This window comes from Protopterus annectens, chromosome 3.part0 (assembly GCF_019279795.1).
Source record: "Protopterus annectens isolate FY-2018-M chromosome 3.part0, PAN1.0, whole genome shotgun sequence".
NCBI lineage: Eukaryota > Metazoa > Chordata > Ceratodontiformes > Protopteridae > Protopterus > Protopterus annectens.
Window position 1 is genome coordinate 66,167,650 of NC_056731.1, and position 19,172 is coordinate 66,186,821.

Genomic DNA, 19,172 nt, shown 5'->3' on the forward strand with positions numbered 1-19,172 from the left:
GTAACAATGGAATAAAATCTCAAAAAAGATATAAGAAAATTTCTGCCCTCTTCAAGTTTCTGAAGTCTCAAAGTCAAAGTTCAATAAGAAAAACAGTTTATAGTATCAAAAGTGGTTATTATTTCTGACTGTGTGTGTGTATGTGTCTGTGTGTGTAAATATATATAAACAAAAATACACACACAATTTCTGTACAAATATTGCACAAAATGATTGAACAAAGAGGTTGTGGCATAAATTCTGAGCAGTGTTTGTTGTAACAAAATGAAGCGATAAGTGTGGTGTCGACCACATAAGAAGACAGTACAGGGAACAGTTTGTATTACATAGTACTCACTCCTCCTTTCTAGGCTGAGTGATTTTGGAATTAGTATATACAAGTAACAAGAGGTATAGGGTGCAAACTTTCACACAGTACACAGTGGAGTGCAGAGGGCTTCTGCAAAAATTTACTTTTTTATTTTTTTTTTAATGTGTGCGGACCATCAGTAGCAAGTGGATTAGGTGTGCATGTTGATACAAATGCCAGTGACCACCTGGGTTTTGCATGTGTTTTGCCATTTGATTTTTCTGTGACGCCCATGGAATCACATACATTTCATTGGAAAGGTGTAATAAATCTGCTTTTGTATTCCTTAGCCGCTCCTTCATGAAGTGCACCAATCAGGTAAAGGCATGAAGGCACAGAGCAACATCAACAGTATAGCAGGTGAATGGATGCTGCATGACTTCACATCCTATCATGATATTACACCATGTCAGCAGCACCAGTGTGTAGGGCATAGCAAAAACAAAAAAAGTTGTGCAGTACACTGGAATTAGAAGTCTAGAATCCAGTATCCATCCATAAAGAGAACAAAAAATGAACCCCTAGGCTTAAAATCAATGGGATGAGAGGACAAAAACAGTAGAGTCTATCATGTAATATAAGCTGTGTACCAACACTTTACTGAAGTGAGTGAGTGAGTGTGTCTAAAAAAATGCACAAGGAAAGTTTCCAGTTGATAAATCAGATAAAATTAAGATGCCACTCAAAAGAGAGAGTTTACAAGATGAACTAGAGAGTAAAACAGAGAAAATGAATCTAAAAATGCAAGCCAGAGTAGCAGTATATATGCCATAACTAAAGTGAGAAAAATGGAAACTGCAGAACATTATGGTGTAAAACTAAAAAGAGGAATAAACTTAATAGAAATGCAGAAGCCACTGTATGTAGCAAACATGCTGATAATACAGTATAAGTGAGGAAACAAACAATGTCTGAAATTATAGGACAATTTAAATTCAAGAGTTTTGAAACAGTTATTGAGATTAAGATCACAGTGGGTCCATGACGTTTATCAAAGATGAATTTAGGGTAAAAATAAATAAATAAAAGTTACCTAATAACATCTACTGCAGATCGCCTGTATTTCTGGTCATACTCTGGTACAATGTGCCAAGTGAACACCAGTCTCCAGTCAAATCCTCCAACTTGTGGCTCCCCTGGATTTCCAAGGAATTCAAATGTATTCCAGTCAATGACATCGATCACAGGACACACCACTGCTGATTCTTCTTCCTGTATCCTGTTTAAAACAAGACCACAATTCACAATACGAATCATAAGATTATTAGTAAACAACAGCCTAGAATATATTACATTTATGAAATAGACACATTCTTAAAATAGCAAACTTATAAGCAAATGTAATCACCAGAGAAAAAAATTGAAAAGTAAGCAAGCATGTTTCAGAAATACAGAGTGGAACTTACTAAACTAATGTTGTTTTTTTCCCTGGTGGTTAGGGGTCGCCGTAGAGGAATGACTGGCAGTGGATTTTTACGGTGCCGAGGTGCCAGCCCGATGCCCAACCTTCAAAGAAAGCAAGCCCATTCACTCACGCACCTACCTGCATGTATTTTAAATGTCACTCGACCGTGGGCAGGACACGCAGACTCCACACAGAAAGGGCTCCAGCCAAGAATTGAACCAGAGAACCTCTTGCTGTGAGGTGACAATGCTAACCGCTGCACCACAGCGGCCATTCACAGAGTAGAACTTAATGTCCGATATATTTCATAGCAATTCAGTATCTACCCAATAACAGAAAGGTAAACCACAGTTGTACGAGGTACTCCCTGTAACAAGTAGACTCTCTAATCAATGAGACGGCTCCTATTGTTTTCCAAGCAAGTGGATAAATGCCCTGTCAATTAAGTGCTATTTAATCAGAATTTTGCAAAAGTCAGCACTTCAACCTACAATCCAAACGCAGCGCACATGTTTATCTTATACACAGATTCATAGGTGTATACTACTCTAACGACTACAAGGGCCTTTTTAAGTCAGATTTACTTCTTAAATGTATCCAACAAGATTTGGTGTCCTAGAGGGAATTTTAAGGGGTATATGTAAGCTAGGGCATATGTGGGTAAACATTTACAGGCTGCCCTATCCATTAGAGACATGGGTGCCAGACCAGTGGGAAATTACTGATTGCCCATCCACTGGTCCAGGTTATACTTGAATAGCATCAATGGGGGCTACAGTCCATCCTAGAAGTCAACTGGCATAAGGCAATGGGATACCAAGGCATCACAGAATCTGTATGTACATATGCTCATACAAACCACCCACACATGTACAGCAATTTATAAAGTCACCAGATCATTTTAGAATGTAGGGAGAAATCAGAAATCCTAGCAAAAACCAATATGAACATAGGCTACAAATAGAATTTTTGTAGGCAAACTAAAACAACTCTTATAAACAAGTTCCACAGAAATAAAGAAACAGATTAAAAAGGTGACTAAAGATTCAGAGCAAGAATATAAGCATGAGTGTATCCACTCTCAACAATAAATACCAGCTGGGAAAAAAAAGAAGATGACAGCATAAGCATTTAACAAGGAAAAGTGAACAAGAATCATAGCTAGGGTTGCCAAGTTTTGAAATGCTAGTGGGACATTTGTTACATAAACATGGGATTTGCAGGGAAAACCAGACAGACCCAAAACAAGTGGAAAGGACTGGACCTCACTTTTTCTTTTTTTACCAAATAAAACCTTACTTGTACAAGGTCAGCTGTTTGGTCATTTCATATCATGCTAAGATATTCCAGATAAAAAATAATAATTTTATGCAAGTGCAAAAGGAAGCTTATTTTTTTTGTTTAGAATCTATGGACATTTGCATTTTTTAATTTTTTTTCTGTAGGATACAACTGCCCAAATAGGGGCTGTCCTGCAAGAGGGACAGGTGGCAACTCAAGCCACAAGAGGAGGAGGAAGAGTGACCATACAGTGGCAGGCATCCAGATGATTCAAGATTCTACTGTCACAATGCGTATCTCAGACAACCCTCATGACCTCCTCAGCCTAAGAATCTGCCATTGTATTCCTTACAAATGAGAAGACTTGTAAGAAGTGTAGGAAACTCGACTGAGGAAGAGAGTCTGTCAGTAATGCAGCAGGCTGCGCATACACAAGAGGCATAGCATACACCAACTTAGGACTGATAATCTAACTTGCAATGTTGACAGAAACACAGATATTTTACGTGTGTGTGTGTGTGTGTGTGTGTGTGTGTGTGTATATATATATATATATATATATATATGTGTGTGTGTGTGTGTGCGTGTTTATATATATATATATATATATATGTATATGTATACTTATTTATTTATCGTCATCAATATTATTACATAGTGACTATGAATCCTAAAATCCTAACAGCAAACTCACAGAAGACGGCAAAGGAGAAGCAGCACTGAAGTACGCTCCAGGGACCACCAGAAGGGTCACAGCATGAGGTAAGAGAATTTCAGGGGATTATAATTTATATCTATAACTTATATAATACATACATATATATATATATATATATATATATATATATATATATACACACACACACACATATACATACATTCACACACACACACACACACACATATATATATATATATATATATATATATATATATATATATATATTATATCTATCTTTATATACAGTTTACCATCATAATCTTAAAACCACTTCCATCAAGTGATCATGTTGTCGATGGAAAAGGCACAACACCGAAACCGGTAATGTCGACCCATCCATATTTGGCAAAGTCAACATTACCCAGCATACATTCCCTCCCAGTCAATTCCAACAAATATTTTACAGGGGGCCAAGTCCCCTGCACCCCACACCTCCTGCTACTTAATATATTACAACTCCAAGATCGCACTACAATGAGGAAAAGGGCAAAATTCCTGATCCCCACCATAGTGCGATCTCCAATCAATATGTCGATCTCACAACAGCGAATGCATGCCAGCATTCGCTGTTGCATGTTTGACATATTGTGAATCGCCATTATGTGACTGTGAAAGCTGCCTTTCAACATTCAAAACGGCATTCAAAATGTTCAGTGTAAACATATATATATATATATATATATATATATATATATATATATATATATATATATATGTGTGCGTGTGTGTGTGTGTGTGTGTGTATACACGCACATGCAAGCACGTGCATGTAATGAGATGATACAGTACTAAAGAAAGCACCTGCAGTGTGAAGCATGCACACAAGTGCACTAATCGTGAATGCACAACAAAGAAACTCTAAACATTGGACATGTTACTTTCTTGAAACAGAAAATATGTTCTTTCACTTCAGCTAAAATTAGCTAACCTTATTAGCGAACCTTAGAAAAAGAAACAACTGCAACACTTATCTTTAGAATAGGTTTGTGTTAAACCTTTACCCACCGAATACTCCCACTATTGCAGGCCTTTTTCTGAAGTCCAAAGAGTGCAGCATATTTGTGAACCACTGAGTTCACTGACCACATTAAGTACATTGGTCTGACAAGATGCAGCTTAAAACAAGCACGTAGCTTAGAAGCTAAAATAAATGACTTTTTAGCAGAAAAAAATTAAGGATTCCTAATCTACCTGAAAGAAAGGAGGACAAGATGACTTACAGAATCCATTATAAAACTTACGATGAGCCATGCCCTGGTCATATCTATAAAGGGTACAAAAGATGAAAAGGAAAAACAAACTTACTTATTTACACTATGCATGTGATATATACTTTAAAATGTCAGTCTGGATTGTTTTACATTGGTGAAACTAAGAAAATATTTAATGATAGATTAAAACAAACATTTAAGAGATGTTCGAAAAACAAAAACTGAGAGTGCAGTGGGTGAACATTTTCTACAGAAAAATGTCAAAAATGCAAATTTATTACAAGCTACTATATTTTATAAGTTAAAGGTAAACCAGGAGAATTAAAATTAACTAAACAGCACCTACTGCACAAAGAGAGTGTATGCATTTAAAAAAGAAGTTATGTCTTACCATAACGTTCCATCTGTGTTGTCGATCTTCATCCATTCTTCACTCTTGAGTATGGTTCCGATCCTTGGAACCAATCCAGCTGTTACATAACAGTGGCGGATTCAGGAATTTGCAAAGGGGGGGGGCACAGTCTAGTGAGTTGACTACTGGATGGGAGTGGGAAAGTAGGACACTGGGTTCAGTGATTGTGGAAAGATCACCTTAAGAAGCGCAGACATCATGTGTGGAAGGACAGCAGTAGGTAGTCAGTTGCAGATGATTTTGTACCAGAAACAGAAGAGACCAACTGGCATAATGGTTAATGTCTTTGCCTCCCATGCACCAGGTGCAAGGTTTGATCCTGACCTCTGACCAATGTCTATTTGCAGTTTGTATGTTCTCCCCATTTCTTTGTGGAGTTCACCACACCTCTGAAACACATGCTGAGTTTTTCCATCTCAAAACACTTACCAACAAATGCAGCTGTGGGCAGCAGCACAGACTCTACATGGTGCCCTATAGGAGAAGAGTTGTACAGACCAACCGCTTTGGGCATCTACTGTGGTGCACAGTATCCTCAAGATAGGAGAACATGGATCACAGACTGTGTGCAGTGAAAGAGCTTGCCACTTGACGGTGCAAACTATGGCTCTAGGTGATTTAGTCACTGTGTAGAGCACACACATCTAGAGATAGCACAAGTATTTTCGATGCATACTTGGAACACAAGACAAGTGCTCTAGCTTTTATCGTTTGCCCTTACAGTCAGCTTGTTTCCATGAAAACACAAGTATGAAATGCTCAGCTACAGACTCCTCAACACACACATTGAATATTCATTTGCTAATGGAAAACTTTTCATTTCATTCAGTGTTCTCTTATTTACTTGCAAAAAAAATACTAGATTCAATTACGTGCCTTAAGCCAGACAGTCAGCTATGCAAAAGTAACAGAAAACATATCATCTCTACATATATTATAATTTCTGTACTTTCACACCCCATCCCAACCTCAAAAACCCAAGATTACAGCCTATTAACCTAAACATGCTTTTATCCACCCTTTACTTTCCTTATGCATTGAAATGCCTAGATTTCTTAAAACTAAACAATAAGGAAAATGGCACCTGTTACTTCAGTATCTTTATCACATACAACAATATCTGATTGACTGATAATTTTTATCATCTTCTTATGTAAACAAGGCAAGTTTCTCACCTTTGTGTGATTCATAATTGCTTTATATATTTCACCACTGTGCACTATTGCCTTATAACAAGTGACCTTACTACTCTTTCCATCTACTTTGCATTTCACAAAGATGCTTGCTGTATATTCTAGATTTGCTTTATCCCGTTACTAAACTATTTATCTTGGCCACACCAAAACCACGTGTCCAGTGCCACTTGCTGGCCATGAAGACTATATATACAACACACACAAATAATTCAACATTTTAATTTTGCCAAGAAAGAAAATCTTGATAGCTTTACAGTAGAGTTTGTATAGCCCATATAGAAATGCTAGGGGAGATGAATGGTCTCTCTATATCTGTGGACACCAGGGTATAGCCCTCACCATTTGCCATGGTGATCTTCTAGAAACAAATTAATGATGCACTTGGTGTTTTTCAGGCTTCTGTTGGAAAGTCAGGATCAGTTTATTAAGCTGCCTGTTTTGCCTCAGGAGAGAACCTAAACCCTGAAAGCCTTGAACAAGATGGCACATTTTCCTGAGGAATTTGGTATAACAGACTGCACACGTAGCCATTAAGGCCACATCTGACTGATGGTGGAGGGGTTACTGAAACAGCAGGGGCTAACATTCCATCAACTGCTAGGGGTAGTGTGTGATGCACAGAAGCTTTTATGACCCTTGAAAATACGGACATCTGTAACATCATTGAAATATGGTTTCAGTGCAATGTTAACTCCCCCTCCCTAGTAGGATTTAATACATAACACTCATTCTTACTCCCTTAAGTACGTGTGTGTGTGTGTGTGTGTGTGTGTGTGTGTGTGTGTGTGTGTGTGTGTGTAGGTGTGTGATACAGTAATACAAGTTAACACCTTTATTAAATCATCACTTCAGACGTAGGCACACATACATACATTAAAAGAAAACTTATTTTTTTCATTTATATACATTATATATTAAATCTGTTTTGTTTCTTTGCAACTCATTTAATCCAGCATATCATAAATTGCTCATTTCCTGTCTTTCTTAAAACCTTACTCTTTCTCCTGAACATATTTTTTGCATATATTCATGTATTGTTTCCACAACCCCAAGTATTTATATGTACTTTGTTCCTTCCCTCTTCTAAAGAGCCCACTTTTGTACTTTAATCTCTTTCACAATATTCAGTACTTTAAAATGCAGTTAGTTTAGATTCTGATTTCCATTTTCTAGTTATTTGCTATTTTTGGCAGTTGACAGAATAAAACTTAATAAGGCTTTACTATGTCTAGGCAGTTTGGATCCTGTGCCCCAGCTCAAAATAACCATCTCCTCAGTTACAGACATTTGGTGTCCCCCAATATTTATGACAACTGCATTCTCTGGCAAATTTTTAAAATCTGCAAGCTCAATACACTCCCAAAAAACATGTTCCTGTTTAACCTTTTCTTCCCCATAGCATCTCCAGCATTTGATATCTTAACAACCATGTAGAATATTATATTCATAAAGTTGCAGAATATATTCTAATAAATAAGGATTAGGAAATGTCCACTATTGCATTTTTCCTTTACTTCAACTTAATATTTAACTAAGCCCCCTCCATAGCTTTTAACCTACTAGCACAAAAAATCTGGACAAAGCCTAAAATAATGGGAGGACAAAGCCCCCACAAATAGGGACACATTTTAAATATTGCACTTATAAGTTTAGAAAGTTGTTAGAATAAAAGACCCTGTAATTTCTGAATGATAATTCAAACTCAAATGTTGTTTGTCTTTCGGCTTTTTCCCGGTAAGGAGTCGCCACAGCGAAACTCCGGTCCGCTAATGATTGGCAGTAGATTTTTTACGAAACGCCAAGATGCCAGCTCGACACCCAACCTTCAATGAAGGCACGCCCATTTATGCACGCATGTCTTTCGAACGCTCCCAACCGTTGGGAGGACATGCAGACTCCACACAGAAGGCACTCCCAAGCCGAGAATCGAATGGGAGAACCTCTTGCTGTGAGGTAACAACGCTACTGCCGTACCACCGCGGCATACTGAAGTCAAACTCAAATGCTTATTATTTCAGTCCCTTTTCATACTTCACCTAAGGCACATTTGATGCCAGTTTAAACCCATTACTAAATAATTTTCCTTGCTCATGATTTTTGTTCAGTCTATCAGTAGATTAAAAGGTTGAAGGACCCTGACTTCACTGAAGAACATTTAGAACCTGACCTCTGAATTAATTTAATTCTTTTGCCCTCTGTTATTACAGCACAGACGTTGACAGAATATGAGAATGGGAATTAATATACGTTTCCTAAAGTAAAAGAAGTTTGTAACTCAAATTATTGCCATTATTTATTAAGTGTAATCCACCACTGTTTCTCTAAAAGTCACCAGTTTTGGGAGGGATTAAGAGGGACAGAGATAAAAATGAAGTCAAAATCAAAGACATCCCTATATGGACAGCTGAGATGTTTGACAGGAACATTCCTTTGAAATACGGAGTTAAGAGATCTGTACCAGCACACTTTCAAGACAAACAGTAACATCAAATGTAGTAGTGATTACTGTCTAGTATAATTTTCCCGTCTTCCTTTAGCCACTCTATTCAGTTTAGATGTGAGGAATAAACTACGCACAATTTACTCACCTGTATAAAATGCCTCTTCCTGAAATGTGACTAACTATTGAAGGTTCACGCCACTTTTTAAACCATATATCCACCACTTGTTTTGACCTAAATTTCTACAAAGCGCTGTAGTAAGGACCTGAACTAACAAAAAGAAAATTATTCTGATATCTGTTATAGCTTTGGTAAACAAATAATGCACGTATTAATGCAGTACTGGACTTTCTCATCTGAATGATTTAGCAACCCTTATCATTGTCTACTGGTGACTACTTTCATTGCATTTTCTGCCGAAAATTGCCTTGTGGAGATAGAATTCTGCTGCACTCTGCAGTATTAAAGCTCGAAGGAGGAGCCCTTTGGTTTAAAGCTGAGGAGATGGAGACAGTCATTTATTTAACATACAACAGTGACAAAGTTTGAACGATCAATGGGCAAGACTTCCCTACACCTATATTTTAGCTGTTGTCTTTAGAGGCAAGCAGTAAAATAGACCGACAGTTTTAAAACGGAAAAGTAAAAAGAAAACTTTGCAACTTTTAGCAGCAAAGTATTTGCATATTTTTTTTATTAATATTAACATTTTGTAGAGAGAATGATATTAAGTGTTCTGAAAATTACAGAATGTTAGACATTATGCAAGTTATGCACATCGATGTGGAATCCTGTTGGGCTCATTGACTTCTGCCCAGACGTTAGTGCTACATTAAGGAAAGGTGGTAATCGAGGTCATACACCTCAGCTTGTATGTATCCCACCAGCCAACATGCTTTCATTCAACAACGGAGAAGCAGTGCAGGATCTTCATTTAGATCAGCTGACTGCAGTCTCCAATCGCATCTCTGATGCATGAATCATGAGAAACAAAACGATGGTAAGCTAAAAAAGAAAATGTACTGTTTTAGATGTACATTTTCCAATTTCAATGAAATAATGGTGCATTGTATTTCTTCTTCTTCCTTTTTTTTTTTTTTGCTGTATAACTTCAGAGCTTTAAAAAGGGGGCGGCGCTCGCCCCTATGCCAATGCTTAAATCCGCCACTGCACAGCTCGGTGCCAACCAAAAAATCTCTCAAGCTACTGGTCTACCCATAATGCCTCTCTATACATTACCTCAAACTGAGTTTGCAAGCTCTCAGAAAGAGTTCCTAACTCAGGTCAGAAGCCATGTCCAAGGTGTATCTTAACAGGGAAACCCAGGACAGCATGTCAATGTATCCTAACAGGGAAACCCAGGACAGCATGTCGGTCCACCAGGAGTCCAAAGGAAGGGGAAGGTGAAGTTGGATGAAGATCGACAACACAGATTGAATGTTATGGTAAGACATGACTTCTTTATCTGATGTGGTCAATCTTTATCCTTTCTGAATCCTTGGGACAGACTCCCCCAGCTACCTTAAATCTTGGGTGGCCCTATGGAAGGACATTCCTGACAGCCATAGAGCCAAAGGAGGATCTCCCCCCTGGAGACCATATCCAATTTGTAATGAGTAATAAAGGTATGCGGAGTAGCCCATGTTGCAGCAGCATAAATTTCAGACATGGAAGCTTTAGAATGGAAAACAGTTGAAGTCACCATTGATCTGGTAGAATGAGCCTTCATGGGCATAGGGATTTTTAGATTCTTTTTTGTGTAAATAAAGGAAATGCAATCTCTTAGCCATCAAGAAAGAGTAACCTTAGAAACAGGTTTGCCCAATGTTGCACCTGCTAAGGATGCAAATAATTGTTCTGATTGTCTGAATTGTTTAGTTCTATCCAAGCAGAAATGTAGCTGCCTGTGCACATCAAGAAGGTATAAGCAGTATTCACCCTTGTTAGAACAGTTTGGGAAAAATACCGGCAAGTCTATGGTTTGATTGATATTGACCTCTGAGATCACTTTTGGAAGGAAGGACGTTTTTGTCTTGAGTGACACAATGTCTTTATGGAAAATTAGATAAGGGGCCTTAGAACATAAACCCTGTAATTTAGAGACTCATCTCGCAAGTGACAGCAATCAGAAGAAAATTTTCCAAGAAAGAAACTTTAAATTACAGGTAGATGCAGGTTCAAAGGGAGGTAATGTTAAGTGGCTGCAAAACAATCATCAAGTCCCATGGCAGTAAAGGATTTTTGAAAAGGGGCTTTAAATGAATTTTGCCCTTAAGAAAAATCTTATAAAGTCTGTGAGAGATTAAGGGTTGGTCACCGAAACCACTGAAAATTTGAAATGGCTGCTAATAAGAAGTTATGTACCTACCATAACGTTCCATGTTAGTTGTCTTCTAGAACTCCTTTTACCAGCTCGAGGCAGCCCCATATCCCATGATGCAAGGCAGGAAGTACCCAGATCTCGTTTGTTGACAAAAGGGCAATAACACCAAGCATAAACAATACTTCCCAAAGGAAGAAGAAACTTACAGATGGAAAAAGGACCAGGTCTAATGGTCTTTAGCATTATAGTTTCTTATACAAGGTCTGTCCAGGCCAGGGGAGGTCGGCAAGAAGAAGAAGCAGAGAAGACAACTAACATGGAAAATGTTAAGTTGTCAATCCATTCTGCTTGATGAGGGGACCGCCCCTAGCACCTCTATCCTGGGTGGCTCAATGGAACAAACTCTTGAGGACTGTAGAGCCAAAACTGGCTCTGTCCCTGGAGGCCAAGTCCAATTTGTAATGGGAAACAAAATAGTGTCTAAAGGTAGTCTAGCTTGAAAGGCTGTAGAAGTAGCTAAACTCCTAGTTGAATGTGCTTTAGGTTTTGAGCACAGCTGTTTTCCCCTGATCGTATAAATTTCAGTGATGACAAGAAAGCCATCTGGACAAAGTCACTTTAGAAACAGGAAGGCCTTTTATTATCCGCATAGGAAACAAAAAGTTGATCAGATTTCCTAAATTTTTTGTTCTGTCCAAATAATATCTAAGCTGACGGTGGACATCAAGATAATGTAGCTTTTGTTCAGCTCTATCTGAATAGTTAGGAAAAATACAGGAGATCAATGGATTGATTCAGATTGTTTTACCTTAGGTAAAATGATGGATTAGTTCTCAAAGATACTCTGTCTTTGTGAAAAATCAAATAGGGGTCGAACCGAAAGAGCATGAAGTTCAGACACCCTCCTGGCAGATGTAATAGCCACTAGGAATAAAGTTTTCCAAGAAAGATATTTCAGGAACAAGAAACAGCTGGCTCAAAGGGGAAGAATCAAGGATGTCAGCACTAAATTTAAATCCCACTGAGGAGGAGGATTCCTGATTGGAGGCTTTAGTAGGAAAATCCCTTTCAAAAAGGCCCTGCAGAGTCTATGGGACATAATATTATGATCTGCTATCCCGACATGAAAATTAGAAATAGCAGCCAACTGAACTCTGACTGTGGAAGAAGAGGAGCCTGCATGGAAAATCTCTGCTAAGAAGTCCAGAACTGCCTGAACAGGGGCAGTAAAAGGATCAATATTTTGGGCCTTAGCCCAATAAAAATCCTCCTGGTAGAGGATTTTAGAAGTTACTATAATATCTCTAACTGGGTTAGAGATCAAACTAAGGAAGGAAGTGGAGCAACCATGCTGTGAGGTTGAGAGAAGGGATTGACCGGTGCAGCTGACCGGATTGGTGAATCAGTAGATCTGGCACTGGGTCCAGATGCCACGGCTGCACCAAAAGGTGACGATGGAGGAACGGGAACCAAACTTGTCGAGGCCAGTAAGGGGCAATGAGAATCAATTTGGCTCTCAAACGGTAGCTTTCTGGATCACCTGAGGGATCAGAGGAAATGGAGGAAGGCATAAAGAAGTCCCTGGGGCCAATCCTGGGTCAGAGCGTCTCTGGGATGGCCTGATAGAGGGAAGAGGCTGAAGAAGTCTGGACATTTGCTGTTTTGGGAGTAGCAAACCATTCCAGAAAAATCTCTTCCTATATGGATTGCTTGAGAGACCACCGTGAGGCATGAGAATAGCCCTGCTCAATCTGTCCGCTATAATGTTGGTTTTCCCAGGGCTACCATATGCTGCTACCAGAAACCGATGAGAGGAGAACAAGGGGACTTAGTTCCGCCCTGTTTGTTGATATACCAAACTACAGACATGTTGTCTGTGTGGACTTGTCCCCACGGGAAGAAAGTCGTTGAGGGCTTGCAACGTTAAAAGCACTGCTCTCATCTCCAGGACATTTATGTGCAGATGGTACATGAACCATCCTGCCCTGATAATGACCCCCACCCGATCAGGGAGGCATCCGTGGTGACAGTGGCTGGAGGGGGAGGAGGTACAAAGCACCTGCCTTGGTGAACCTGAGACGATGTGATCCACCAAGCAAGATGTTCTTTGCATGTTTGTGTCACCAGAATCTGGTGACGATTGGGAGTTGCTGGTATGACCACTGTGTGAACAGCATCCACTGAAGGAGGCATGTAGAATCGAGAGCCAGGAAGAAGAGTGATGGCCGCAGCCATAAGACCTAATACCTTTAGAACCATTCTGGCCTGTACCTTTTGCTGGCCAGAATGATCCTGACATGAGTCTGAATGTCTGAAACTCTTTGTTCTGTAAGGGTAGCTGACATCCTAACAGTGTTTAAGTTTGCCTATGAAGGTAATAGACTGGCAGGGCGATAAGGATGACTTAGTTGACTGAGATGCCCAAATGAGAACAAAGGTCTATTGTGTAATCCTGGCTTGTATAAGCTGATGCCTGGTGGTGGCTGACAGTGAGCCAGTCGTGTGATACGGAAACACCTGCAGGTGAGCCGTGACCACTGCCATGCATTTGGTGAACACTCTGGGGCTGTAGTGAGACCAAAGGGCAGGGCTCTGAACTGGAAATGACTGGACCCCAAAGCGGAGAAATCTCCTGATCCTGAAGATCTATTGAGCACATCCAGTTGTCCTTCTGTAAGAAGGGCAGAATTGACTGAAGAGTGACCATTCGAATCTTGTCTTCCTGACAGACTTGTTGAGTCTGCTGAGATCCAATATTGGTCTCCAGTCTCCCGCCTTTTGTTTTGGGGACCAAAAGAACCTTGAGTAGATTCCGGCTCTGAATGGTCTATTGTGACTGGCTGAATGGCTCTTTTTGCAGTAGTTTTGATCTCTAACTCTGCAATGTCCCTTAGACCGGTGGTACATCTGGAAGGGAACTTGAGGGGAAGGACTTTCCTCGAAAGGAATTATGTAACCCTTGGATATGATCGACTGTACCCATCTGTCTTGAGTGAGGGAATGCCAGGCTTCTGGGTACAGTGATAATCTTCCCCGACTGCCTCCAAGGAGGGACAGCCGGGCAACACCTCAGGGATGCTGAAAAGGCTTATCAGGAAGAGACTCCTGTTGCCCTGGTTCTTGGACCCCTCTGCCTCTAGGCGCGCGTCTGTTGTTGTTACCCCTCTGCCTCTAGGGTAAACTGACCACGTGACTCCTTGGGATTTACGGAACCACATCTTCCCACCCTTCTGTCCTTTGGGATAAGGCCTAGAAGGGTGGAAAACGGACTCCAACAGCAGAAAGAGTCTTGCCGTCCTGCTCACACCTGGTCAAGGTTTCCTTCACCTGAGGGCCAAACAAAGCTGACCCATCAAAGGGAGAATTTGTGAAGGAAAGGGATCCGAAAATCACATAGCCGCATCCAGGCTTGGCGCCTAAGAGCCACACCTGTGCCTGCTCACTCCATCAGCAGCATAAGATATTAGCCGCATGGAGGAGTTAGCAATGGAATTGAGGGTTCCTAGCTGGCAATCTTTTCTTGGGCCCCTGCAGCTGTAGGATCCTGAACTACTTCTCCCAGCTCCTTCAGGATATCTCTGGAGTCTGGTGAAGTGACAAAGATAATTCAGCATAGCAAAGGTCGCTGAGGAAAACATCCGCTGTCCGTACCTATCCATGGTCCTAGAGTCCTTATTAGGAGGATGGACGGCACGGAAGGATCAGCCACCACCATGGCATCAGCGGGACACCCTTTGTAAGGAATTGTTTGTCACTAGGGGCAGTTATAAATTTAGAAGGCCTCCTAGGGACTGGCTCTACAGAGTCAGGAGCTGTCCACGCCTTCGTGCTATAACCTGCATAAGGGGGTCGAAGGCGGAGACACCCAGGAGGTGGAGGGCCGAGATCCAAACGCCTCTAGGTATACTGACTCATCCTCAGAGGGATTGTTGGAGGCCAGTTTCCCTCTGTTTCAGAAGTTCTAGGATGTCTGAGAAGGAGACATCCTCAGAGGATCTAGGGGATCCCTCTGACTCATCAAAGTCAGTATCCAAGTGACAGACTCAGGGAGTCTACATGCTTCCTGTCCTCTTCCTAGGAGGATCTCAAACATCAGGAGAATCCTCGGAAGAGGGGGAAATTCCCAATGGGGAAACCTGAGGCGGAGGATCTCTGGGTCCTGTAGCAAGAGAAGTGGCAGAGATGTCAACAGGTACAGTAGAGGGAGGAGCTACGGGAAGAGACTGCTGACTGATACCAGTGGCCAGTACACTCTTCATCACCTCGAATGCTCCCCTCCCAGGCAGGTCCGAGACCCGAGCTAGGAACTCCAGGGCCACCGAAGGGAAGTCTCCGAGGCAGATGTCGGAGCAGAGCTCACAGGCTCCAAGGGAAGCGTTCGGAGCGGTTCGACAAGGGTCCGATGCCACTCACCCCTCGGAGGAGACCATGGAAGCCCGACCACGAATCCCTCTAAAGAAGAGGAGATAAGAGTATGGGCTGAAGGAACAGAAGGGGTATCCGTCCTCCAGCCGTAGCAGTAACCCTGCCGAAGACTCCAACTCCAAACTCTGGGGTAGAGTTGAAGGAGGAACTGTAACGGGTGTGGACCAACAGTCGCCTGCTGAGACGGACTGTGTAGCATTTGGGCCAGTACCTGTGACTTGAGCAATCTACTGACCACTCTCTAGGTCATGGTCTGACAACCTGGATGACCTTGAAGCCGATAGAAGAGGAGGGGAGAGGCGGAAGATCGGCTCCAAGGAAGGAGACCTCGACCTCTTCCTGGAATGGGTCATCGGAGCCGATATTATTGATCCTGTCGGCACCGATGTATCGTGTGCCACATGGGTGTCGGAGCCGATCGGATCATCACCCGCGTGGGTGTCGGAGTCGGTCGGAACCGACCCCACAGTGGCAGCGCTTAGAAGATTCAGAATCGGCTCCAGCCGAGCCGATCTCGACTCTTATATGAAGTCGGAGCCGAGGCCACAGGCTTAGAACCAGAAGCCTGGGTCTTGGCAGATTTTGTTGATTTTGGTTTATTTAGCCGGAGAGCCCTCCGCTTAAGAAGACCCCTCAGAATCAACTTATTCTTCTCCTGCAGGACTCTCTGGCTGAAGGAGTGACAAATAGCACAGGAGTCCTGCAGGTGAAGAGGGCCTAAACAGTACAGGCAAGAAGTGTGACCGTCTGTCAGAGACATCTTCTGACAGCACGAGTCAAAACCTGAAACCCTCTCTTTAGACATGGTGCCCAAAACACACACACACCAGTCCAATTAAATTAAATTAATCCCAAAAGGATATAGTAAATTAAACCAACACACACACCCTAACAGGGGGATGGGAAAGGAAATTAACTGACTAAAAAATTTAAAAGAGACAGGGATTTCTGTCAGAAAAATTAAGTTTAAAGTTAAACTATCAAATATAAAAGTTTTTAAGTAAAAGGGGCTTAAATGTCACAAAAGTGAATTACTTACCAGGAGCTGGTAAAGAGAAGACCTCCAGATCTGGGTACTTCCTGCCTTGCATCATGGGATATGGGGCTGCCTCGAGCTGGTAAAAGGAGTTCTCGAGCTAAAGCACAACCCATCAAGCAAGAATGAAGGCGAGATTGACAACTTAACATAATAACCTTAACAGTAGAAGCAGAAGACCCCTTACCAAAAATAGTAGCTAAAAACTCTAGAACTTTTTCCACTGGAGCTAAAAAAGGATCTAGACCATTATCACAAGCCCAGATAGAAAATCTCTTCCATTTACTATGGTAAAGATTCCTGGTGGATGGTTTATGGGATGCCAACAAAATGTGTTGTACAGGATATGGAAGGTCATTGTGCCTGGCAACTAAAAGAATTGGAGAAACCAAGCAGTCATCTTGAGAGTTTGCAGATGGGGATGCACCAGTCCCTGGAGGTGAGACAGAAGGTCTGGAGCTGGGTCCTGAATCCATGGACGATGAAGCAAATGAGGCCATTTGAAAGGAAAACATATCTGTTGAGGCCAGTAAGATGCAATGAGGATTACTCTGCATCTCAACCAAGCTTCTTTTTTGAGGAATAAGGGAATTAGAGGGAATGGAAGAAAGGCATAAAGGAGACCTCGGGGTCAATCGAGGAGAAGAGCTCCTCTCGGGGATACCCCTGAGGGGAATTGTGGCAAAGTAGCTTCTGCACTTGTTCATCAGGAGTAAAGCAAACAGGTCACAGGAAGGCTGGCCCCAGTGAAGAAACATTTTCTTCACCACTCTGGGATTTAGAGACTACTCATGAGGTGTGAGAATGCACCTGCTCAGTTTGTCTGCTATCACATTTGAACTCCCTGGGGTGTGTTGCTATCAGAAAGTGGTTGGAAGTTATGGCCCACTGCCATACTCAAAGGACTTCTCATCACAACTGGTAGGACTTGGTTTCCCCCTGTTTGTTGATGTACCAGACTACGGACATGTTGTCTGATTCAACAGCTATCATTGCATGAGGTAAGGCAGAGTGAAATGCTTGCAACACTAGAAGCACTGCCCTCAGCTACAGAACACTGATATGTAGGTTGGCCTCAAAGAGGGGACCAAGTGCCTTAGACTGTCTTCCCTAGATAATGCCCCCATCCCGTCTTGGAGGCAGAGGTGGTCACTTCACTATGGTCTTGGGTTGAGGGGGAACAAAGGCGCGGCCAAGAAGAATCTCCTTGGATTGCATCCACCAGAATAGGTTGTTTTTGCATCAGTTGGATATAAAAACTAGATGATTCATGGGGTGGGTTAGAACTGACCATTGGTTTGCAAGCATCTATTGAAGAAGTCTCATGTGAAACCTTTCCAGTGGGACTAATATGATCGCTGCCATCATGGAGCCCAGAGCTTGCAGTATTTGCTGAGCCGGTATCTTGTTTGAAAGAAGAAGGGGCTGAACCTCTGATTGGATTTTCTGCAACCTGTGATGGGGTAGTGATGCCACACAAGACTTGAGTGTAGAGACGAGCTCTGATGAAGTCCATATGCTCAATAGGGGTTAGCTGAGACTTCGCACAGTTGACTGTGATGCCCAACTGGGAAGACAGTTTCAGAAGGAAGTCCATGGTTTGTAGAAGTAGATGCCTGGTGGTAGCAGCAAGGAGCCAGTCGTTCAGGTATGGGAACACATGGAATACAAGCAGCCTTAGATGTGCTGTGACTGCTCTCATACATATGGTGAAAACCCTGGGGGCTGTGGTGCCAGAAGCAGAGGAACTTTCTCAAGCATATGTCCATCTTTATGTAGTAATACGCATCTTGAAAATCGACATAGCACATCCAATTGTTTTCCTCCAAAAAAGGAAGTATAGATTGAACCATGATCATCTGGAATTTTGACTGTTGAACAAATTTGTTCAGAATGCTGAGATCCAAAATTGGTCTCCAGTCCCCTGTCTTCTTTGGCACTAAAAGAATCTTGAGTAATATCCAGATCCTAGTTGGTCTGGTGAAACTTCTTGGATGACTCTTTTTTTCTAGCAGCTTTTGGATTTCTAACGCTGCTTGAACTCTCTGACTAGGTAGAAAGTCGAAGAGTTTTGCTCGAGTTCGTGGGGTAAGGGTGAAGGGGACACAGTAACCTCTGGAAATGATCCTTAGCACCCAAGCATCGGTAGTTATGCATTGCTAGGCAGTTGGGTGCAAAGAGAATCTTCCCATGGTTGCCTCCAGAGGCAAGCAGTTGGGCCTCCTTTCAGGAGCGTTGGCAGGGATGACCACAGAAAGACTCCCTGGAACACTGGTTCTGCAGACCACCCCTGCCAATGGAACCGTGTCTTCCATTGTGACTCCCCTCCACCCTGAGGGGAGTCTGTACCCCATGTGTCCTGGAAAGACTGT

General features: G+C 41.8%; 1 protein-coding gene across 1 annotated transcript in view; it reads right to left on the reverse strand.

Annotated features, from left to right (window-relative positions):
• The window catches only part of GALNT12 (polypeptide N-acetylgalactosaminyltransferase 12), a 465,398-nt gene that overhangs the window by 332,920 nt on the left and 113,306 nt on the right, over positions 1–19,172 (reverse strand). The window contains exon 4 of the mRNA XM_044065498.1: positions 1,383–1,568. Within this exon, the coding sequence (XP_043921433.1) occupies positions 1,383–1,568 (186 nt within the window). The remainder of the gene's footprint in view (positions 1–1,382; positions 1,569–19,172) is intronic.